At 44.3% G+C, this 24,578-nt stretch overlaps 1 protein-coding gene across 12 annotated transcripts in view; it reads right to left on the reverse strand.

The window, feature by feature from the left end:
• The window catches only part of LOC118359984 (basement membrane-specific heparan sulfate proteoglycan core protein-like), a 154,600-nt gene that overhangs the window by 23,133 nt on the left and 106,889 nt on the right, over nt 1–24,578 (reverse strand). For 9 of the 12 annotated variants that reach the window (XM_035738966.2, XM_035738954.2, XM_035738963.2 and 6 more), the window contains 19 exons: nt 22,950–23,130; nt 19,397–19,456; nt 17,249–17,371; nt 16,478–16,678; nt 11,315–11,463; nt 10,993–11,070; nt 9,058–9,193; nt 8,666–8,826; nt 8,241–8,376; nt 7,710–7,853; nt 5,767–5,901; nt 5,426–5,607; nt 4,959–5,154; nt 4,512–4,691; nt 2,220–2,480; nt 1,869–2,031; nt 1,140–1,237; nt 313–579; nt 63–175 (listed from right to left, as the gene is read on the reverse strand). In XM_035738966.2, coding sequence (XP_035594859.1) covers nt 63–175; nt 313–579; nt 1,140–1,237; nt 1,869–2,031; nt 2,220–2,480; nt 4,512–4,691; nt 4,959–5,154; nt 5,426–5,607; nt 5,767–5,901; nt 7,710–7,853; nt 8,241–8,376; nt 8,666–8,826; nt 9,058–9,193; nt 10,993–11,070; nt 11,315–11,463; nt 16,478–16,678; nt 17,249–17,371; nt 19,397–19,456; nt 22,950–23,130 — 2,964 coding nt within the window. The remainder of the gene's footprint in view (nt 1–62; nt 176–312; nt 580–1,139; nt 1,238–1,868; nt 2,032–2,219; nt 2,481–4,511; nt 4,692–4,958; nt 5,155–5,425; nt 5,608–5,766; nt 5,902–7,709; nt 7,854–8,240; nt 8,377–8,665; nt 8,827–9,057; nt 9,194–10,992; nt 11,071–11,314; nt 11,464–16,477; nt 16,679–17,248; nt 17,372–19,396; nt 19,457–22,949; nt 23,131–24,578) is intronic. The other 3 variants (XM_035738955.2, XM_035738960.2, XM_035738962.2) reach the window with 3 other exon arrangements.

Below are 24,578 nucleotides of genomic sequence, written 5' to 3' on the forward strand. Positions count from 1 at the left end.
CACAAAGCAGATGAAAATGGTCAGAAACAGATAGGCACTATCTTTAATAGTTTGTTGGCTACCTTGGACCATTTGATGGCAGGCACTGGGTAGCCTGATGCCACACAGGGCAGGACAGCATCTGATCCCACTGTCACTTCGTTCAGCTCTGGCAGAGCTGCGATCTGGGGTAGGGCTTTACAAACAAATATCCAACAATACATGATCAGAGGGGACAAGGGCTATAGGAGTATGTAGGCATGTTGTGTGTGCGTCTTTGTGTCTATGCGTGTTTTGCAGACGTATAGGTGCAGTACACTTCTCTTTACTCACACTGGACATGTAGGACCACCTGAGACTGCACAGAGCCCACGTTGTTGGTGGCAGTGCAGCGGTACTGTCCAGCGTCAGCATCAGAAACCTGCTCGATCTTCAGCATGCCTCCCTTCACCATGATGTGTGCCGGCAGGGGCCCTCCCACCCTGCTCCAGCGCACCATGGGCTGGGGCTCGCCGATTGCCTGGCACTCAAACTCCACGGAGTTACCCACCATCACTGTCTGCACAGCGGTACGTACGTTGATCATCACCTTGGGCAGGGCTGTAGATGGGAGAGAATTAATTCCAACATTAAATTAATGCTGGAATGGATACATTTAGGGTTGTGTCAAACTCATTTTGCCCCGCAGGCCGCATTCAGTCTTCACCAAGGTCCGGAGCACTGCACCTAAAATGTGTTATATCTCCATGCCGTCAAAACAAGCAAATAGTCCTCTAGCCATCGCTTTTAAAATGTTCCATGCTCCCTGACTGTCTAACATTCGTTTCATTGACTGTTAGCAAGCTGGACAGAGAAAAGATACTATAAAATATAGGTCCACTTCTACACAGTTTCAGTTTGGTTTTAGCCATTTCAATGTCAATTGAGATCGTTTCCCCGCCCCCAAAATAAAATAAAAAATTGCACTCCCCTGCGGGCCAAATTGAATGAGCTCGTGTGCCGGATCTGGTTTGCGGGCAATATGTTATGCCCCTGATTTCGAACAGAATTCTAATAGATTGCATAGAGCGGCTATACAAAATTCTCCACTGTTATAACTCAGGGTTGTGTGTTAAACGCGTGTCAGTGTGTCTCAGTGATTTTGTGGATGTTGGACAGACCTTGGATGGTAAGCTTGGCGGAGTCCTGGGCCTGGCCGTGAACACTGGTGGCTCTGCAGATGTAGATGCCCTCGTTGCGCTGCTCCAGGTTCTCAATCCTACATAAAAGTACACAAACGTATCAGCGCAAGACAGATGACGGAAATGCACTTCCTGATTTCACCAAGTGGGACATGACCCTGGATCATCATCTGGTTGATCGGTGTTTCCTGTACGCTGGGAATTTAGTTGTGTTGATCCTGGATCGTATTTAAGTCAGGTTGATCCTGGATCATAAATAAGTTGTGTGTTATCCTGGATCATCTTTAAGTTGTGTTGATCCTGGATCATCTTTAAGTTGTGTTGATCCTGGATCATCTTTAAGTTGTGTTGATCCAGGATCATCTTTAAGTTGTGTTGATCCTGGATCATCTTTAAGTTGTGTTGATCCTGGATCATCTTTAAGTTGTGTTGATCCTGGATCATCTTTAAGTTGTGTTGATCCAGGATCATCTTTAAGATGTGTTGATCCAGGATCATCTTTAAGTTGTGTTGATCCAGGATCATCTTTAAGTTGTGTTGATCCTGGATCATCTTTAAGTTGTGTTGATCCTGGATCGCATCTAAGTTGTGTTGATCCAGGATCGCATTTATGTTAGGTTAATTCTGGACCCTCATTTATTTGTGTTGATCATTATAGGTATTTTGACTGCCTGCTGTGAAGTGTCTCTCCTGGTGGGTGTGACTCACCTCAGCACCCCATCTTTGATGTGATGGTTGGGGGGCAGGGCTCCTCCCTCCTTCAGCCACTCCATGGTGGTTCCCAGGCCTCCTGCAGCAGAGCAGGTAAACTCTACAGCACTACCCCGGGCCTTTACCTCCACCTGAGGAGACACACGCACTGCCAGGGGGGCTACATACACATCCAAACATCCACATCCACACACCCACACAAACACATTCTGTTTTGAGTTCCCAGTCGCATTGCTTTTAGGTTTGCTTTTCATGAAAGCATTTCCCATTGCAAAGTAATTGAGCTGTCGGCTCAATTTGGTTTGCCAAATAAGAACAGACAAAGCTGTAACTGAGCACAGTACTTACACCTGACAGTGACTGTGGCATGTGCTTCACTGGTGCCCACTTTGTTGGTGGCGAAACACTTGTAGGTGCCAGCATCCTCGGGTGTGGCTAGGTTAATCTGGAGGTCTCCTCCTTGGACGTCGGCCCTGGTGGACAGGCTGCCATTCAGCTTGGCCCACTGGAAGAGCAGGGGGGGAGTACCATGGGCCAGGCACTGCAGCCGGATCACCTCGCCCACACGCACTGCCACATCGTCGGGCAGGGAGGTGGCATAGGGAGGAGCTGCGTCCCCGAGACACGGAGGGTTAGAGAGTAGAGACAGGGACTGGTATTGAGACATTAGGATGATTTGAACATGACCTGACCTGTTCACCAGACGTGCTACCTTGTCCCGGACCTGCTGTTTTCGACTCTCTCTCTACCGCATCTGCTGTCTCGACCTCTGAATGATCGGCTATGAAAAGCCAACTGACATTTACTCCTGAGGTACTGACCTGTTGCACCCTTGACAACCAATGTGATTATTATTTGACCCTGCTGGTAATCTATGGGCATTTGAACATCTTGAAGAATAATCTGGCCTTAAAAATGGCCATGTACTCTTACAATCTCCACCCGGCACAGCCAGATGAGGACTGGCCACTTTTAAGAGCCTGGTTCCTCTCTTTGGTCTCTTCCTATAGGTTCCTGCCTTTCTAGGAAGTTTTTCCTAGCCACCATGCTTGTACATCTGCATTGCTTGCTGTTTAGGGTTTAGGCTGGGTTTCTGTATAGCACTTTGTGACATCTGCTGATGTAAAAAGGGCTTTATAAATACATTTTATTGATTGATTGATTGATTGATTGGACAATGCTATTCATGAGCGAAGCAAGGAACGGGCAACGAAGACCAACATTCAGTCACAATGCAAAGCTATGTTTCATATACACTAGTGGACCAGTTCCTTATTATCTATGTTGTGTATCAATCTTTCAGTTTATTCGTGTTCATATACACTTCCAGTCACTTAGAAATGTCCTTGTTTTGAAAGAAAATCACATTTTTTGTCCTTTAACATTTATCAGAAATACAGTGCAGACATTGTTAATGTTGTAAATTACTATTGCGGCTGGATATGGCAGATTTCTTATGGAATATCTACATAGGCGTACAGAGGCCCATTATCAGCAACCATCACTCATGTGTTCCAATGGAAAGTTGTGTTAGCTAATCCAAATTGGTCATTTTAAAAGGCTAATTGAGCAATAGAAAACCCTTTTGCAATTATGTTAGCACAGCTGAAAACTGAAATGAAGGCTACTGAAACTGAAGATCTTGTACAATGCTGTGTACTACTCCCTTCACAGAACAGTGCAAACTGGCTCTAACCAGAAGAGAAAGAGGAGTGGGAGGCCCCGGTGCACAACTGACAAGTACATTAGAGTGTCTAGTTTGAGAAACAAAGTCCTCAACTGGAAGCTTCATTAAATAGTACCTGCAAAACACCAGTCTCAACGTCAACAGTGAAGAGGCGATTCCAGGATGCTTTTGACCATCTTTATTTAATTTTTTTATTGGCCAGTCTGAGATATGACTTTTTCTTTGCAACTCTGCCTAAAAGGCCAGCATCCCGGAGTCGCCTCTTCACTGTTGACGTTGAGACGGGTGTTTTGTGGGTACTATTTAATGAAGCTGCCAGTTGAGGACTTGTGAGGCATCTGTTTCTCAAACTAGACACTCTAATGTACTTGTCTTCTTGCTTCTTGTTGTGCACCGGGGCCTCCCATTCCTCTTTCTATTCTGGTTAGAGCCAGTTTGCACTGTTCTGTGAAGGGAGTAGTACACAGCGTTGTACAAGATCTTCAGTTTCTTGGTAATTTTTCGCATGGAATAGCCTTCATTTCTCAGAACAAGAATAGACTGATGAGTTTCAGAAGAAAGTTATTTGTTTTCTAATGATCAATTAGCCTTTTAAAATGATAAACTTGGATTAGCTAACACAAAGTGCCATTGTAACACAGGAGTGATGGTTGCTGATAATGGGCTCCTGTACGCCTACGTAGATATTCCATAAAAAAATCAGCCGTTTCCAGCTACATTAGTAATTTACAACCTTAACAATGTCTACACTGATGTTATTTTGATGGACAAAAACTGGACATTAAACAAGGACATTTCTAAGTGACCCAAAACTTTTGAAAGGTAGTGTATGTGTACCCATATCTATCTCCATAGTGTTTCTGTACAGACTGGGAACTTGCTTTCAATGATGAAACCAGTCTATCGCTCATGACTAGCTGGCCAGACCGGTGTGCACAAATTTTGAGACTCACTTTCCACGTCCAGCATGATGGTGACTTCGGTGGTGCCCATGCTGTTGGTGGCGTTGCAGATGTACTCTCCAGAGTCTGCCCGGCCAACATTGGGCAGGATCAGCGTGTTGTCCACTACCTTATGTCTCCAGGGGAGAGGGGCACGCAGCTTAGACCACGTGATCTTAGGGACAGGGAAGCCTGAAGAGTTGATTTTGAAAACACAATGAATATCAGTGTGAAAAGGACTTGTACCGTCAATTATTTGTCATGCCAATTCTATGATCTTAGCAAAGATGAGGTGACGATAACATCCATTTCCTCTCAGCTCTCATTTGCATAATATCATTTTACTTAAAAGTATTCTCTGCACTAACAAGTCTCAGTACAAACAATACAACAATTATTCTCTTCTCAGTTCTCTTTGCTATAGTACTCATTTGTGTAATTTAAAGGTGGATTCGTTACCGTGAGCATCACATCTCAGTGTGGTGCTCTGTCCCTCCACCACCACCATGAGGGGATCGGGCACAGAGGCACGGGGCGTGACGGGCACCTGGGCAGCTCCCTCCACGATCACCTCCACCCTGGTCTCTGTGGTGCCCTCGTCGTTGCGGGCTGTGCATACGTAGGTACCACTGTCCTCTGGACGGGCCACTAGGACCTGTGGAAGGGGAACAGCATTACCTGGTCTGCCCAGCGTAGAATAAATAGCACACCCTGTCATTTAGTTTAGCGCGAAAATGAATGAAATCCAAATACTAGGGCAGGTTACCCAGACACAGATTAAGCCTAGTCTTACACCAAGAAACCCTTTGAATTGAGAACCTAGGATTCAACTTAATCTGGGTTTAGGAAAGCACAAAAGCTCAGTAACAATGACTTGGAGGTTTCATAGGAAGTTGAGGATCAGGAACACAAATGCAGTACACTACCTGCATGACGGCGTTGGACTCCATGGGCACAGGGCTGCTAAGCATGGTGTTGCGGGCGCTGTCCAGTCTGTGCCATGTGACAGATGGGCGTGGCTCCCCGGAAGCCTGGCACTCCAGGTTAATGGGTTCACCCATCCTGACTCGCACGGGCCCCTGAGGGGTGACGGTCGCTACAGGAGACTCTGGAAGGAAGGATGACATCATCAGGACGAACAACCATTTGGTCACTCTGTTGCCACGGCAATGACTAAGGGGGTTGTAACAGAGGGAAGATGCTTATGGTGAACCACATCAGAAACATCAACACCGTATGTGTGTGTGTGTGTCTGTGTGTGCCATACCTCTGATGATCAGAGAGACGATACTCTGGGTGATTCCAAACAGGTTGGTAGCCACACAGTTGTAGGTGCCCTGGTTGCTAGGGCGGGCGTCAGCGATGGTGAGGACAGTGCCGTAATGGCCAACCTTCACATTGTCTACAGAATTAAAGGTTTCATGTTATATATTGCAGGTAGTTTGCTTGTGTGGATAATGACATGATTCTGACATCTGAAATGAATTTGACTAAATGCAGTGGTGTAAGGTACTTAAGTAAAAATACATTAAAGTACCATTTAAGTAGTTTTTTGGGGGTATCTGTACTTTACTTTACTAATTATAAGTTTGACAACTTTTACTTCACTACATTCCTAAAGAAAATAATGTACTTTTTACTCCATGCATTGTCCTTGACACCCAAAAGTATTCGTTATACAATATTTTGAATGCTTAGCAGGACAGGAAAATTGTCCAGTACATCCCTGGTCATCTCTATTACCTCTGAACTTGCGGACACACTAAAGGGAAAGAGGGATACCTAGTCACTTGTACAACTGTATGCATTCAACTGAAATGTGTCTTCTGCATTTAACCCAACCCCTCTGAATCAGAGAGGTGCGGGGAGCTGCCATAATCGACATCCACGTCTTCGGTTCGGCGACGGGGAACAGTGGGTTAACTGCCTTGCTCAAGAGCAGAACAACAGATTTTTACCTTGTAAAAAGCTCATGGATTCGATCCAGCAACCTTTCGGGTTACTGGCCCAATGCTCTAACCACTAGGCCACATGCTTCGTTTGAAAATTATGTCTGAGGGTTGTAGTCTCAGGGTCTTATGTCTGAGGTTTGCTATCCGTAAATTAGGGTTGCTATCCGTAAATAAATAAAAAACATGAAAATTGTCTGGTTTGCTTAATATGAGCAATTTTGATACGTATATAAGTATATTTTTGCAATTTAATTTACTTTTGATACTTAAGTATATTTAAAATACTTTTAGACTTTTACTCTAGTATTTTCTGGGTGACTTTCACTTTTACTTGAATCCTTTTCTACTAAGGTATCTTTACTTTTACCCAAGTATGAGAATTGGGTACTTTTTCCACCACTGACTAAATGCCTTTCTGCAAAAGTCCTATGGAATTGGGGCCTCCCGAGTGGCGCAACAGTCTAAGGACCCAGGTTCGATCCCAGGCTGTGTTGCAGCCGGCTGCGACCGGGAGACCCATGAGAAGGCACAGGGGCGGGTTTGGCCAGCCGGGATGTCCTTGTCCCATCACGCTCTAGTGACTCCTTGTGGCAGGCCGGACACACGCACTAGTGACTCCTTGTGGCAGGCCGGACACACGCTCTAGTGACTCCTTGTGGCAGGCCGGACACACGCTCTAGTGACTCCTTGTGGTAGGCCGGACACACGCTCTAGTGACTCCTTGTGGCAGGCCGAACACACGCTCTAAGTGACTCCTTGTGGCAGGCCGGACACACGCTCTAGTGACTCCTTGTGGCAGGCCGGACACACGCTCTAGTGACTCCTTGTGGCAGGCCGGACACACGCTCTAGTGACTCCTTGTGGCAGGCCGGACACACGCTCTAGTGACTCCTTGTGGCAGGCCGGACATACGCTCTAGTGACTCCTTGTGGCAGGCCGGACACACGCTCTAGTGACTCCTTGTGGCAGGCCGGACACACGCTCTACTGACTCCTTGTGGCAGGCCGGACACACGCTCTAGTGACTCCTTGTGGCAGGCCGAAGACACGCACGCTGACTTCGGTCGCCAGCTGTATGACAGTACGGTGTTTCCTCCGGACTTGGTCAAGAAGCAGTGTGGCTTGGCAGGGTCGTGTTTCGGAGGACGCCCTCTCCTGAGTCCATATGGGAGTTGCAGCGATTGGACAAGACTATCTACCAATTGGGGAGAAAAGGGGTAATAGTCAAAAAAAAAAGTTCAGAATGGGAGGGGCCTCACCAGGAAAGGGCTGGTTGTTGGACAGTTTCCACTCCAGCCGTATGGGCTCTGCTCCACCGTAGACTCTGCACTTGAAGCTGGCTGACTCTCCCTGTCGCAATGCTGCACTTTGGGGCTCAATGGAGATGATGGGGGTCTGCAGACCTACTCAAGGAAACACACACCATTACAACAGGACAACATTTCCTCTCCTCACACCTCACTAATCCTACAACATTTACCAGACGGTGTACTGTATGGGAAGCAAATACAGAACACGAGAAACTAGAAACCCAGGAAGGTTTGAACCAGGATAAGATCACAGTGTGGAATAGAAAAACATACTCTCAGAGGTCACTTTAGGGAGGGTTGGAAAACAAACAACTGGAAAAGTACCACCGTACCTGACGAAAGGCCACTGAATAAAATTCTCTAAAAAAACAGATGTTCCTACTGTATATGCCTCTGGCTGTTTCACCATCATCCCTGGTGATATCAGTGGGGAGGATAGTTTCATTGTACTGTCACAGAGAGAATGGCTTAGTGACTTACGAGAGGAGGTGGCAGTGACTGAGACAGAGACTGAGGCCTGACGGACAGGAGTACCAGGCCCTCCCTCCACAAGACAGATATACTTCCCAGAGTCATCTGGACCGGCAGAGAGGATACGCAGCTTGGTGCCCAGAACCTACGCACGCACGCACGCACGCACGCACACACACACACACACACACACACACACACACACACACACACACACACACACACACACACACACACACACACACACACACACACACACACACACACACACACACACACACACACACACACACACACACACACACACACACACACACACACACACACACACACACACACGAGTGACTATTCAGCTGAAATAAACAGAACAGGCCTTCATGACATTACCAATTAGCTTTTACTAGCTGTGCGTGTATGTGTGTGTGTATTCCTACCTGGTGATTGGCGGACAGGCGTCCACTTTCCCTCCTCCAGGTGACAGCAGGTGGGGGGTTACCAGGGACAAAACAGTTGAGGTCCAGGCTCTGTCCCTCCTGGACGTCAGCTATGGAGGGCTGGATGGTGATTGCTGACGAGATGGTGTCTCCTCCTATTGCTACACAGCAACAAACGCAGGATACAGACATTTACAAAAGTTATATTACTGTCAACACACAGCAGTACTCCTCTGGGGTAGGTTGACCTGGGTCGTGTTCAGTAGGGTGAAAACGTTTTGAAACAGAATGAATCTGAACTTGTCCACTACAATACAGCAGTTTTTATATATTGTTGCACAGCATTTTAAAATGTGTACCCTACTGAAAACAATCCAAGTGCGACCTCTCACCTCTGTTGACGGTGACCTCGATGCGAGCCTCTGAGGATCCGATGGAGTTGGTGCCCACACACAAGTAGGTGCCAGAGTCAGACGACTTGGTGTTAGGGATTAGCAGGGTGCCAATGTCTGTGCGCTCCATACTGGCCTAGAGAGGACACGGCAACGATCAAGAAGAGGGATGAAGACTATGTCACAATGGCCTTAAGACACCGACTACTGTGGTATGAACTACCTGACAATGATTACGTCTCTGCCCAAATCCAATAGAAGGACACCATACAGACACATGAGATGACTTACCTTTGGAGAAACGCCTACTCTATAAACATTGGATTTCACAGACCACAAATGGTGCAAACAACAGACATACTTGACATGATTTTTAATCCATGAGGAGGCAACACCAACAAAATCACATCGCAGGTGGATCTTCAGCATATATATATATATACACACCATTGTTATACGGTTGTGATTTGTGACAATGTTTGTGTTATGATAATCATTAAAAAAGGCTTTTCAGCTGTGCTTTGCACGAAAGAAAAGAAAAAATTCAAACCCGTTGGTTGGTTGTTGAGAATAGTAATGTTTCCTTTCGTCAACATTACTATGATGATTTTACAGTTACAACTGTTGAATTGACAACGAATAATGATCACTATTGAAATAGTTACCAATGACATACAGTAGATGTCTTTGACACTAGTTAGTAGTAAACCACAGTAGGTATAGTAGTATGTTTTGTAGTCCATAGTAGTATGTTTTTGGACACCTTTGTACACTTAAAATAATCGTTGTTGAACTAATTCAGTACAATGTTGACAGGAATGGGAAACTGTTAGGGAATTAAGATGACATAGGCCTTTGAGCCAATGGTTTCATCACAGGCAATACAAATCTTCTCTATCCATGTATGAAATCACTGGAAATGCATTACAGATGTTTCCTAATACTTACAACATCATCAACCCTATGCCTTCATCTCTAAATTAATCCCAATGTTCAACAACCAAACACAATAGTAAGACAGCGAGATCCTCTTTTCCAATGGGGAAATACACAGTAGTACACCTAAAGAGAATTTAAAGGGGTTTCTAGATGGAAAATTTTATGGGGTGTGTCTAGGTAGAGTATTTAAAGGGGTGTGTCAGGGCTGGGCTGGGTGAATTACAGTATCTGGGAGGTGGTGGTGGTGTGGCATCCATCCGTGGATAAAGCTGCTTAGGTCCGGCCTCGTCAACCGTGAAGGCCAGGCTAAAGTGAGCAGAAGCCGTGGCGGGCCTGGCTCAATGTGTGTCTGAACCCATTCACAAGTTTTCAAAGCAATCCATTTGCGAGAGCACACAGAATTTCTGCGTGGCCGCACGGCAGAGCCCGAGTCCCCCTGGGAAAAGCTGACACAACGCTGAAGCTCTCTGAGGCAGAACAAAGACCAGGGCCTCGGGTGGCAGAGGAGACACGAGGTACGGAGGGAATAACCCAAAGCCCCTTGGGGGGGACCAGGACCTGGCACGAGGAAGCAATGTCCCAAATACCTAGCTATGCCCTGGGGCCTGGGTGTGTACATAGAGGAATACTAATAATAATGTAAACAGAATGGAGGGGATGAATATTTTTTTTAGGACAAACAAATGTCAGGGATGATATGATCATGTGGACAAATTTGAAAATGGAGGACGATGGATGGATGTGACACCTATAAGACAAAAACAACAACTAAACCATGCCATACGCATCATGGAGGCTTTGTGAGAAGCTATTTGCTTGTCGTGAATGAATGGTGGTTCCCGTGTGTGACGATGAATCAAAGGAACGTTTGATCATGCTTTTAGTAGAGTGTGTTGATGGGTCAGTAGAGAACAACAGGTGGGTCAGTAGAGAACAACAGGTGGGAAGTAAGAGATGGGACAGACAGACATCGAGACAGAGGACAGATGGACAGACCTGCAGCTCCTCAATACGTCTCTGTAACACATCGAGACTGTTGCTTTTAAACTGTTGGAAACCGTGAGAAGGAATGGCCTGAGCAAAACGGCAAGAAAAAAGGGGGGGAATAAAAAAGGGGGAGAAGGAAACACAAGAAGGAAAAAACAACGGTATGTCAAAATACACCAGAATTCACTTTTTCACCAACACAACCCACGGTGAGATACCAGCACCAAATATTATATACAGTACATAATAGTTACTCTTCAGATCAGGATATATCCCAACCACATCCTGAGTCCCAGGCAGAAAGTAACAGATAGAAAGGACCTGTGTTTACCTGCGGGGGGAGTTGTCCTTCCTGTTTCTTCCAGGTGAGTCCGGGGCTGGGCCTGCCTCCAGCCCTGCAGTACAGCCTCAGAGTCTCACCCTCATAGATGTCTACCCTCTGGGGGCTCACCTGCACATGGGGCAGGCTGGCACCTGAAGCTTTCAAGCACACAGGAAGGAAACAGGAGATGACCAAATGAGTACCCAACAAGACTGGTAGACTATATGGGCCGGATTCGGAGTATTCTCAAGTAACAATACCACACTATGAACCGGTGACATTGGCCTGCTGTTGATGTTGAGACCCACTGTGTACGTAGGGCAGGGGTTCCCAAACTTTTTGGCTTCCTGACCCAATTGAGGTGTGTTTTGAGTTGCGACCCACCATAAGTGAAAAAACATACACACAAAGACAAGTCAAAAAGTAGATTCATTATATTTTCTTCAAAACATTCAGCTGAATATAGATTTGAGTATGGTCTTTAGTGACCAATTTTAAGAAACTGACTGTATAATTAGGAAATTAGTTGTGCAGGGTTTTTTTGGGATCAAAATGGGGCTTATATGGTGAGCGTGAGATATGGCGCAGAAACGGGCTAAATTCTGTCTGGGCCCTGGGCAAGAACATTTGAGGTGCTCAGCGGAGAGACAATTGTGCAGTTTTAAAGTTAATTTCCTGCAAATCTACACATTCTGCCATGGAGCTGAAAGAACATTTTGCAATTTTAAAGCCAATTTCCGGCAGTTCTATACATTTTGCCATGGAGCTAGGAGAGAATCTTTCAGTTTTAAGATTAATTTCCTGCAATTCTACACATTCTGGCATGACTAATGCTGCGTTGTTATGCTCAAACATAACAAATTCAATGGGGGGCCTGATTGTCGAGCTTTTATTTTGGTGACTGTAAATTCTGAAAGATTGAACGACAACATTAATAAACATACAGGTTTCACACTTTTTCGGGAGGATTGAACCGCGGCCTCTGGTAAGACGAGGGGTGGTGGTCTATGTATATTTGTAAACAACAGCTGTTGTACGAAATCTAAGGAAGTCTCAAGGCTCTCCTGTGGTACAATAACGAAAAGCTGTAAACCACACTATTTACCAAGAGAGTTTTCATTAGAATTTTTCATAGTTGTCTACATACCACCACAAACTGATGCTGGCACTAAGACCACACTCAATGAGCTGTATATGGCCATAAGTAAACAGGACTTTAATGGGGACTTTAATGCAGGAATACTCAAAACCGTTTTACCAAATTTCTACTAGCATGTTACATGTGCAACCAGAGGGAAAACAACTCTAGACCACCTTTACTCCATATACAGAGATGTGTACAAGGCTCTCATTTGGCAAATCTGACCAAAATTCTATCCTCCTGATTCCGGCTTACAGACAAAAACTAAAGCAGGAAGCACCAGTGACTCTCAGGGGTGCCTGCTCAGTCCCCTCAGTCCCTTTTCAGTCAATCAAATTTAATCAATCTAACAACCTTAAACCCCAAACAGCAAGCGATGCAGGTGTAAAAGCATGACTACATGGCCAGGCACGACTCCAACACCATCATTACGTTTGCCAATGACACAACAGTGGTAGGTCTGATCACCGACAACGTTGAGACAGCCTATACGGAGGAGGTCAGAGACCTGGCCGTGTGGTGCAAGGACAACCTCTCCCTCACAACGTGATCAAGACAAAGGAGATGATTAACAGGAAAAAGAGGACCAAACATGCCCCCATTCTCATTGACAGGGCTGTAGTGGAGCAGGTTGAGAGCTTGGTGTCCACATCACGAACAAACAAACATGGCCCAAGCATACCAAGACAGTCTTGAAGAGGGCACGACAAAACCTAGTATATATATTTTTATATATACTGAACAAAAATATAAATGCAACATGTAAAGTGTTGGTCCCATGTTTCATGAGCTGAAATAAAAGATCCCAGATATGTTTCATACGCACAAAAACATATTTTTCTAAATTTGTTTACTATTTTGTTTACATCCCTGTTAGTGAGCATTACTCCTTTACAAGATAATCCATTCACCTGACAGGTGTGGCATATCAAGAAGCTGACTAAACAGCATGATCATTAGAATCCCACCGTACCTTCTCCGCTATGCAATCTGGTTTCCGAGCCGGTCACGGGTGCACCTCAGCCACGCTCAAGGTACTAAATGATATCATAACCGCCATCGATAAAAGACAGTACTGTGCAGCCGTCTTCATCGACCTTGCCAAGGCTTTCGACTCTGTCAATCACCATATTCTTATCGGCAGACTCAGTAGCCTCGGTTTTTCTGATGACTGCCTTGCCTGGTTCACCAACTACTTTGCAGACAGAGTTCAGTGAGTCAAATCGGAGGGCATGCTGTCCGGTCCTCTGGCAGTCTCTATGGGGGTGCCACAGGGTTCAATTCTCGGGCCGACTCTTTTCTCTGTCTATATCAATGATGTTGCTCTTGCTGTGGGCGATTCCCTGATCCACCTCTACGCAGACGACACCATTCTATATACCTCCGGCCCGTCCTTGGACACTGTGCTATCTAACCTCCAAACGAGCTTCAATGCCATACAACACTCCTTCCGTGGCCTCCAACTGCTCTTAAACACTAGTAAAACCAAATGCATGCTTTTCAACCGCAAGCCTGACCAGCATCACCACCCTGGATGGTTCCGACCTTGAATATGTGGACATCTATAAGTACCTAGGTGTCTGGCTAGACTGTAAACTCTCCTTCCAGACTCATATCAAACATCTCCAATCGAAAATCAAATCTAGAGTCGGCTTTCTATTCCGCAACAAAGCCTCCTTCACTCACGCCGCCAAACTTACCCTAGTAAAACTGACTATCCTACCGATCCTCGACTTCGGCGATGTCATCTACAAAATTGCTTCCAACACTCTACTCAGCAAACTGGATGCAGTTTATCACAGTGCCATCCGTTTTGTCACTAAAGCACCTTATACCACCCACCACTGCGACCTGTATGCTCTAGTCGGCTGGCCCTCGCTACATATTCGTCGCCAGACCCACTGGCTCCAGGTCATCTACAAGTCCATGCTAGGTAAAGCTCCGCCTTATCTCAGTTCACTGGTCACGATGGCAACACCCATCCATAGCACGCGCTCCAGCAGGTGTATCTCACTGATCATCCCTAAAGCCAACACCTCATTTGGCCGCCTTTCGTTCCAGTTCTCTGCTGCCTGTGACTGGAACGAATTGCAAAAATCGCTGAAGTTGGAGACTTTTATCTCCCTCACCAACTTCAAACATCTGCTATCTGAGCAGCTAACTGATCGCTGCCGCTGTACATAGTCTATCGCTAAATAGCCCACCCATTTTTACCTACCTCATCCACATACTGTTTTTATTTATTTTATTTTCTGCTCTTTTGCACACCAATATCTCTACCTGTACATGACCATCTGATCATTTATCACTCCAGTGTTAATCTGCAAAATTGTAATTATTCGCCTACCTCCTCATGCCTTTTGCACACAATGTATATAGACTCTCCTTTTTTCTACTGTATTATTGACTTGTTAATTGTTTACTCCATGTGTAACTCTATGTTGTCTGTTCACACTGCTATGCTTTATCTTGGCCAGGTCGCAGTTGTAAATGAGAACTTATTCTCAACTAGCCTACCTGGTTAAATAAAGGTGAAATAAAAATAAATAAAAAGACAGGTGCAGCTTGTGCTGGGGACAATAAAAGGCCACTCTAAAATGTGCAGTTTGTCACACAACACAATGCCACAGATGTCTGAAGTTTTGAGGGAGCGTGAAATTGGCATGTTGACTGCAGGAATGTCAACCAGAGCTGTTGCCAGAGAAGTTAATGTTCATTTCTCTACCATAGGCAGCCTGCAACATTTAAAAAAAACATTTGGCAGTTCTCCCAACTAGCCTCACAACCGCAGACCATGTGTAACCACCCCAGTCCAGGACCTCCACAACCGGCATCTTCACCTGCGGGATGGTCTGAGACAAGCCCCTCGGACAGCTGATGAAACTGTGGGTTTGCACAGCATATGTGGGAACTAATTTTTTGCACAAACGTCAGATATTGTCTCAGGGAAACTCATGCTCGTTGTCCTGTCATGGAAAATTGCAAGATGATGTTATAATGCTTGTATTGCATTATAGTGGTTGTTTTATTCGACAGAATAGAGTATTGTGTGTGTGTGTTCTACTGAGGATGGGCCTCTATGAGATAGCACTGACAGAGGAGATTTACGATGTCTTTGGGTAATAAAGCCTAAAGAGCATTCCAGATAACACGAGGTAATGTTTTTGTGCTCTACCGTACCAAGGTGAGACGGGTTCTAGTTTGGAGTAGAGAGGGCCAGACACTGGTCTTTACAATGAGAACTGTTGACACAGCAGTAACTGTCTGCTATGTTTTATAGATATCTTCCATACAAATCTTAACCTTTGAACTGTTCCTAAGATCTGTGGTTCGTCAGTGTAACTTGAGAGGGGTGTATCTTGGCTATAAAAGATCTTTGTACTTTTTGTTGGTACTTTTCAATGGTTCATTAGAGATAGCGCATCATTGAAAGTCAATAAGGCGATTGCAAAGCTTATTATTAAAAAATATGTAGTTTAAGTATAACTCTGACTGGTGTGTGAAGTTTGTAACTCTCTTCTCATTTAGTAAAGCAGAAATATGCCACCACAGTCCTCACCACATCTTGACCTGACTGCAGTTGAGCGTTGTAACCTACTTCAGTGGGCAAATGCTCACCTTCGATTGTCACTGGCGTAACCTACTTCAGATGTTAGACAGCGTGTATGGCATGCGTGTACGACAGCGTGATCCAGTTCCTGCCATTATCCAGCAACTTTGCACAGCCATTTAAGATGAGTGGGGCAACATTCAACAGGCCACAATCAACAGCCTGATCAACTCTATGTGAAGGAGATGTTTTGCACTGCAAGAGGCAAATGGTGGTCAGACCAGATACTGACTGGTTTTCTGATCCACATCCCTACTTAAAAACAAAAACAAATCTATATTCCCAGTCATGAAATCCATAGATTAGTGCCTAATGTATTTATTTCAACAGACTCATTTCCTTATATAAACTCTAACTCAGTAAAATCTTTGAAATTGTTGCATGCGTTTTATATTTTATATTTTGGCATCCCGCGACCCACCTGGACCCCTGCTGTGACCCACAAGTGGTTCCCGACCCACAGTTTGGGAACCACTGACGTGGAGGACAGCCCGTGATGTGTGTTCTCCGTGGGTGTTGAGGGCCTTGCAGACGTATTCCCCCCCATTCTCCCTCTCCACAGCGGGGATGGTCAGGACCCCTCCACGGACCACAGCATTGGGGCTCATCCTATTACCGGGACCTAAAAACACAGATTTCATGTTTTTGAAATTATACAGTGTAAATAAACATTAAGAACACCTTCCTAATATTGAGATCCCCCTCCCAGGGATGCTGGCCCTGGGTGTTGGACCATTATTGATACACATGGGAAACTGTTGAGAGTGAAAAAACCCAGCAGCGTTGAAGTTCTTGCACCTGGACCAGTGCCTTTGAACAAGGTGCTACTACCAAACCTCGTACAAAGGAACTTAAATATTTTGTCTTGCCCATCCATCCTCTGAATGGCACACACACACACACAATCCATGTCTCAATTCTCTCAGGGTTTAAATATCTTTCTTGAAACTTCATCTATTCTACTCTGATTGATGTGGATTTAACACGCGACATCGATAAGGCTCATAGATTTCGCCTGGTCAGTCTATACCACTAGCAGGTGTTCTTAATGTTTCATACCCTCAGTGTATACTTCCAAAACTTCAAGACTAAGCCAGCATAAACTCCATTGATAAAGAACAAGACAATACAGTTTGTGCTGGCTTAGTTAATGCTATACATTTTCCACTGGCTATAGCCAGGCCTTCCTTACCTATCCATTCGATGGCAGGGGTAGGGTTGCCAGTCACAGTACAGTGGAACTCAGCATGGCCTCCTTGCTGGATGGTCAGGACAGAGGGAGTGACAGTAGCCACTGGCTGGGCCCCCCCGCGAGCTACAATAAGACAGAGAACAGTTCAGCATGACTCAGAAATACATAGCCCACAAAATACGGGACATTAGTGTTCAAAACGGGCAGGAAGGGGCTTTTCTGTAGGAAGGAGCTTTGTTTACAGTCAACACTTTACAGCTACTGCATGAGATTGGAAATGATGTCACACTCGATCAACAGACACTTACCTCATCCATTTGTATAATAAATGGTAGCAATAAATAATATATTCATGGCTACCAGATTGAAACTTGAAGTGACTTTAGTCAGAGTGCGAATTTCATTGAGGCTGGGTCCTGACTCACTCAGGCCAAGACTGTGTCTGTGTGCAAATGCTTATGATGGAAGGCAGAGTGAGGGTGGCAGGACGAAGCCTAAGTACGTGTTCTACGCCCGTGCCCCTTGGCAGCCAGGGCCTCTGTGCAGCCGATGCAGATGAGAGGTGGCAGGCTGGCCTTGGCAGGGCACACGGTTCTCTGGGCACAGCTCTCTGTGCCAGCTTGACTGGACACTGAGCCCCAGCCACATTCAATCCCATCTGATCCCAGGGCGTCAGAGCAAAAGAAATCCCCCTTTCAGCAGCCAGGGAGGACTATCAGGCTATTTAAGCTCTGAGACAAGCCCTGGTCTGGGTCTGGGACTTACTGATCTGACAGAAACAGACACTAAAAAGGCCAATATTTCATCATCTTTGTTTTTCTAAGCGGATGGGCACTGACTGTGGTGAGCCTCAACAATGAGACATGGAAATACTGGGGGAACAAAGTATACAATGATATAAAATAAAGTTACAGTGTGATGATTGAATATTAGGGCTTGACTTTGGTGAAGACTTATACAGTTGAGTGACCTGCGTGTGAACTTTGCAAAGTTCTCTAGTCTATTCTACAGATTCCTAAAAGCTTTTCCAAACCTGCCGTTTCCTTACAATATCACTTCTGTAAATGGGTGGTGAGGTGACATCAGGCCATGAATATTCTATCTCATTGAAACATTCACTGTGACAGTTGAAGGAGGCTGTCTGTAGTTAGCTTCCAGAGGGAGATGAGGTGAACAATGAAGATGAGAGGAATTCTCCACCCTCCAGTGAGCTAACAGCCATGATGGTGGATATGATGCGGTGTACTAGGCACAGCATGATGTTTGAAGCACATTATGAAAGCTATTCCAGACCAGTGTGTGTCCCTGTGTGGGACTGGCAAGCAGACTGCAGATAGGGTGAGTGTGGGTGGGGTCTCCTCTGTGTTGAGTGTTGATTGGAAGACATCAAGCTAAGTGCATCAACATAGAATGGGGAAATAAGAACATTCTAGAATCTTATTGAGTATGTAACGTTCCCTCTAAATAGTTCAGATACTTGAATACTATAAGGTAAAGATACAGATCTGATCTCAGTCAGATGAATGTACTAAAATGTGCAAAATGCGAGTGTGAATGACTGTGCAAATGGAAAACTTGAGGGGACCTGAGATTAAGTGCATGAGGAACTTTGTGGGTGGACTCAACCTTTTGTGGACTCAACCTTTGAGAGGAGCTTCCAACATGAATGACCATGCACCTGCACCTATGAACCCATAGCATAGGAGCCAGACATGGCCTAGTAATGCTAATGTACAACCTACTATGTACTGTAATAACTAAAGTATATGATGTCAAGAGTATTACCAACATATGTTATCAAAAAGATGATATATATATGTATGTTATCAGGAATATTGTCTGTTCAAAGGCTCTACGTTTGAGGAGACGAAATGCAGAGCCAGCTTCGACTTGCATTTCGGCATTTCAATTAAGACCTTTGAAGATGCATGCCTCCCTATGATAGTCCAGTTAACCCTATAACCATGTAACCGTATAACCTTATGTGAAGTGCAAACTGTATGTAATCCCTGTGGTTGATTGTACATGGGCATTACCAGACCACCATTTTCATGCTGACGACGGCGGTAGATGAACGCATGCGTGACCGAGAGTGTGAGAAGCCCTCCAGTGGAGGTGGAGAGGTGTGGCCATGCCATGCCCACTTACGCTTTCCATGTCCTTCCAACATTTCATAGGTCGTGTAAAACATCTGAGTCTGTGAGGCCTCTGGAAATGGGGGGAGGGAGGAGGAAGGGAAACTGACAGGTGAGTCTCCAGGTCAACGGTGGAACACTGGGATCATCGTCCAATGCTCCTCCCACTGAGCCTGTGGCCCAATTATTCCCCAGAATACCGTGGTCCGTCCAAGTACTGCCTGGTATTTCTTGTGCCAGTGATTTTCCAAAAAGCACAAGACAAAACAATACAACAGTAGAATGATCGGCAAGGAACATACCAGAACTTGAATGCAACAGGCACCAAATCCCCGTCATGCATTTTAAGTATTCAAACAGGTTCTCCAATTCAGATTGAGAACTGAATGAGGAACAACAACTACGTATTGAGGACACTCGCCCCTTTCTTCAAAGAAAATTGTGCATTTTCGAGGATTGTCCATTTAGACACATGCAAAAACTAATCTGATTCAGCCAGTACGACAATCACAGACCAAGGAGTAAGGTAGCTTTTTCATGATGATCGGAGATAGCTGTAGTTGTATGTATTCACAATCAACACACACACTTACCTTTCAATGAATGTAGGTGAGTAATTGTATGCTTTCTGAGAGATTTCTGAGGTTCTGTGAATGTTGGTTAGGATATAAACCATATCACCTTGGAGATTGTGTTGTTGCATTCATATTACATACAGGAATGGGGAAAGGGGGATACCTAGTCAGTTGCACAACTGAATGCATTCAACCAAAATGTGTCTTCCCCTATGCTATATAAAACATTGCTGATATGAACTATGGTCATTTGCTGGTGTAACAGTGAATAATGTCTACTCGGAGAGATTCAAAATCAACTAGTTACAGGTATACTTCACAAACACATGGGACAAGAGCACAACAATAAGGTATGGCAGAACACAAGACAACAAGAATACAGATAGTAGAGAGACACATTTACGAAACATGCTTGTTAGTAGTCAAGAAGTCATATCTGGAGCCTTGTACACTGAGGGTGGTAATATCTTCTGATCCATTGAAGTCTCACTCTGCATGACTCAGTGTCATATCTTCAAGTCTATGATCATTACTTTTTCAACATTTTCACAGTTAAGATTTTTTTTTTTTTTTAAACACATTGTGATATTTGTATATTGCGTCAGTATCCGTTAGGTATTACAAATCCATTTAAATCAGTACAGAGTGATACTGTACAGTAAAATGTGTTTGAAATGGCACCTTTGGTTATCCTGGCAGATTCTGTCTATCGGCACACCAGCTAGATTTGAATTGGCATATTTCAGCAACCGAATCAATCTATTTGTCTCATAGTAAGATACTGTGTAAATATATATATATATATATTTTATTAATTTATGTTTTTGACAAGACACATTTGAAACATTAAAAAATGAATGCACTGACAAAACATTTGTACAAACTTTTTATCTGTTGTCAAAATAAATGTAAACTGTGTTTTTATCATGCAAGTAAACGCATGAATACAGCGTAAAATCAAGTACTAACCAATCATCTTTCCCGATCTATGTATCTTGCTGTTTATGTAACATTTCTCTAAGATTTCTCAAATTTGATTGTATAGTCAAAATTATGCTTGTATAACATATTGGTATTAAAAAAAACAATTATATATATTTTTTTTACTGTGCCCCTGATTTATAAATGTTGAATAAAATGTTAAACCTCAACACAAATTAAACACAACAAAGTGTGACATACACAAGCAAGTAAGTTGACTTGTGACAGCATTGAAATCAAACTAGCCTCAATAACCTTTCAAAAGTCAAATCTTGAACACATTTTTCTTGGCGCCAGATTTACACATACTGGATAGTATGATGCAAAACAAGAAGCATTACTTACTATTGACAATGCAATGCCTTGGACCCTCTTAATAATCAGATCCATAGAACAGAGAGTGAAAGCAGCGATAGATAGATATATTACGAACCTAAAGTTCAACCACAGGTTCTTTACCTGCTCCAAGGTTGATAGCACCATTTTCAACATTAACATTCATCAAAACAATCAGGAAAGTAACAAATCAGATTTTTATACAGTGTGTGCTGGTTCTTTCCCTGTATGATCATCACGTCACACTCGAGGGAGGATGGAGATTGGGATCGTGATGGGGCTTCTTATACAGTACTGTATGTCCCCGGGGTGATTGACTGAAGTCCTCTTTGAATGTCAGTCCCAGTCAGAGTCACTAAGCACCCATCTTGTCATCCATATACCTCATCAACCACTACAGCTCAAGGAGAAACCACCACCTTCCCAGCCAGGGTTGCAGAGCTCAGGAAAGACACCGAATAACCAACACCCTGCTAGTAAGAAAATTGAAGTGGTACAAACTAGTATACAAGTGGCTAAAAAGTTACCAAACCATCACCACCGCCACCGAACCCACAGTGAAGACAGCAACAGCTAACGATCAGAGAGAAGATGTCACCGATGGCAACAGAGACCAAAGGACTGTCACCGATGGCAACAGAGACCAAAGGATTGATAAGTCCTCACTGAGTATTAAACCAAGAAGCAACTTGAAAATGAATCAAATATATGCCACTGGGCAAGACAACCTTCTTTGGTATATCCATTGTGGGTGGTACGACCACAGTTCAAAGTAACTAAAACTACTTGAAACTCTTGAGTGGGCAATATCTTTGGACTTTGGTAGCATTGAAGTCTACTGTGTGCTATGATGTCTTAGACAAACCACACACATATTGTATCTTAAACTGATGGACCTTTTGATTATTAAATCATTAGTATATCCACAAGCGGTATATTGCTCATGGACCAGTGATGGGTTCTGACTTCTAAACTTGAAATATTGTTAATCATCAGGTACCCTAGGGAAAGGAGAAATGGCCACAGTCTGGTTTCTACACCAGAAGTTACTAGGTATCTGTAGGATGAATGTATATGGTTGAGGTCACTGATAAGGGTGGAGAGCTGTGAGGTCAGGTCAAATTCAGGGAGAAGGAACAGTTTATTACCCACATCACTTAACTTTATGACTAACAATACAAATGTAATGTTTATAGGGAATGATTGGGTTATATATACTTGTGCTGGTGGGAACATGTTTTTTCTCTGTTCCAGCTGTCTGACCCTTTGATTGATTCAACTTAGTTTAAGCTTTACTAATTGTCCGTGAGTTTTTAGAACCTAATACTAGTAAAGATTGTACACACAGTACAAAGGTCGGGCCATTATTAGAAAGACAGAGACAGGTAGCATAGAGAGAGATTGGAAGGGTTTAAAGTGAGAGGTTATCGTAGTTTAGGATGTGGGGGGCAGGGAGCGGGAGTGACAGGGGTTATGCTGTTTGCCAGAAGCTGCAGACAGAAAAACACATTGAACACAGTGCCTGATATAAGGGAGACCGAGGCAAAGCAAAATGAAGGCGGGTCATGCACCATTCAAGGAGGGCTAAGGGGAGGAACTCAAAGAAATAGAGCTTGTAGGGTGGTGGTATAGAGGCTGATGGCTAACAGCATGATGGAGCCTGGGATCACGAACCTGGCACGTAGAGGACGGCAGTACCCTCGTCCATGGCAAACATGTTGGAGCCTGTACACACGTAGATGCCAGCGTCCTCAGGCTGAACGTTCTGGATGGTCAGGATGCCGTTGAAGTCCATGGCTCTGTTGGGCAGCTTGCCGTTACCCCGCCGAGTCCACACCAGGGTGTAGGCTGGAGACTGCAAGGGGACAGATGGGTACAAGATGTGAAGTAAACACAAATAAGAGAGAAAGAAATGCAACAGGGTGGCCAGTAAGAGGGGGACAATTGTGCTTAATGTGTCTGACCAAGATGGCGTAGCAGTCGGACGTGTGTTTTGGCTTGTCCCGTCCTGTCCCGTGTATATATTGTTTTCTTCGTATATACAGTTGAAGTCGGAAGTGTACAAACACCGTTGTCAAATACATTTAAACTCTTTTTTTTTTTTTTTTTTTTTTTTACAATTCCTGACATTTAATCCGAGTAAGAATTCCCTGTCTCTGGTCAGTTAGGACCACCACTTTATTTTAAGAATGTGAAATGTCAGAAAAATAGTAGAGAGAATGATTTATTTCATCTTTTATTTCTTTCATCAAATCAAATGTATTTGTCACATACACATGGTTAGCAGATAATTAATGTGAGTGTAAGGAAATGCTTGTGCTTTTTAGTTCCGAACATGCAGTAATATCTAACAAGTAATCTAACCTAACAATTTCACAACAACTACCTTATACATTGAGTGTGAGGTTATTTTACTGACACCACACTCCCAGGGCCCTCACCTTATACAAGTGTACAGGAATGAATATGTACATAAAAATATATGACCCGAACGGCATAGGCAAGATGCATTAGATGGTATAGAGTACAGTATATACATATGAGATGAGTAATTTAGGCTATGAAAACATTATATAAAGTGGCATTGTTTAAAGTGGCTAGTGATACATTACATCAAGATGGCAAGATGCAGTAGATTGTATAGAGTACAGTATATACATATGAGATGAGTAATGTAGGGTATGTAAGCATTATATAAAGTGGCTAGTGATAAATTGATTACATAAATGTTTCCATTATTAAAGTGGCTAGAGTTGAGTCAGTATATTAGCAGCAGCCACTCAATGTTAGTGATGGCTGTTTAACAGTCTGATGGCCTTGAGATAGAAGCTGTTTTTCAGTCTCTTGGTCCCCGCTTTGATGCACCTGGACTGACCTCGCCTTCTGGATGATAGCGGGGTGAACAGACAGTGGCTCGGGTGGTTGTTGTCCTTGATGATCTTTTTGGCGGGTGGTGTAGGGTGGTGTAGGTGCCCTGGAGGGAAAGTAGTTTGCACCCGGTGATGCGTTGTGCAGACCTCACTACCATCTGGAGAGCCTTACAGTTATGGGAGGAGCAGTTGCCGTACCAGGTGGTGATACAGCCTGACAGGATGCTCTCGATTGTGCATCTGTAAAAGTTTGTGAGTGTTTTTGGTGACAAGCCAAATTTCTTCAGCCTCTTCACCACGCTGTCTGTGTGGGTGGACCATTTCAGTTTGTCCGTGATGTGTACGCGGAGGAACTTAAAACTTTCCACACTCTCCACTACTGTCCCGTCAATGTAGATAGGAGGCTGCTCCCTCTGCTGTTTCCTGAAGTCCA

Source organism: Oncorhynchus keta, chromosome 27 (genome assembly GCF_023373465.1).
Source record: "Oncorhynchus keta strain PuntledgeMale-10-30-2019 chromosome 27, Oket_V2, whole genome shotgun sequence".
NCBI classification, from domain to species: Eukaryota; Metazoa; Chordata; class Actinopteri; order Salmoniformes; family Salmonidae; genus Oncorhynchus; species Oncorhynchus keta.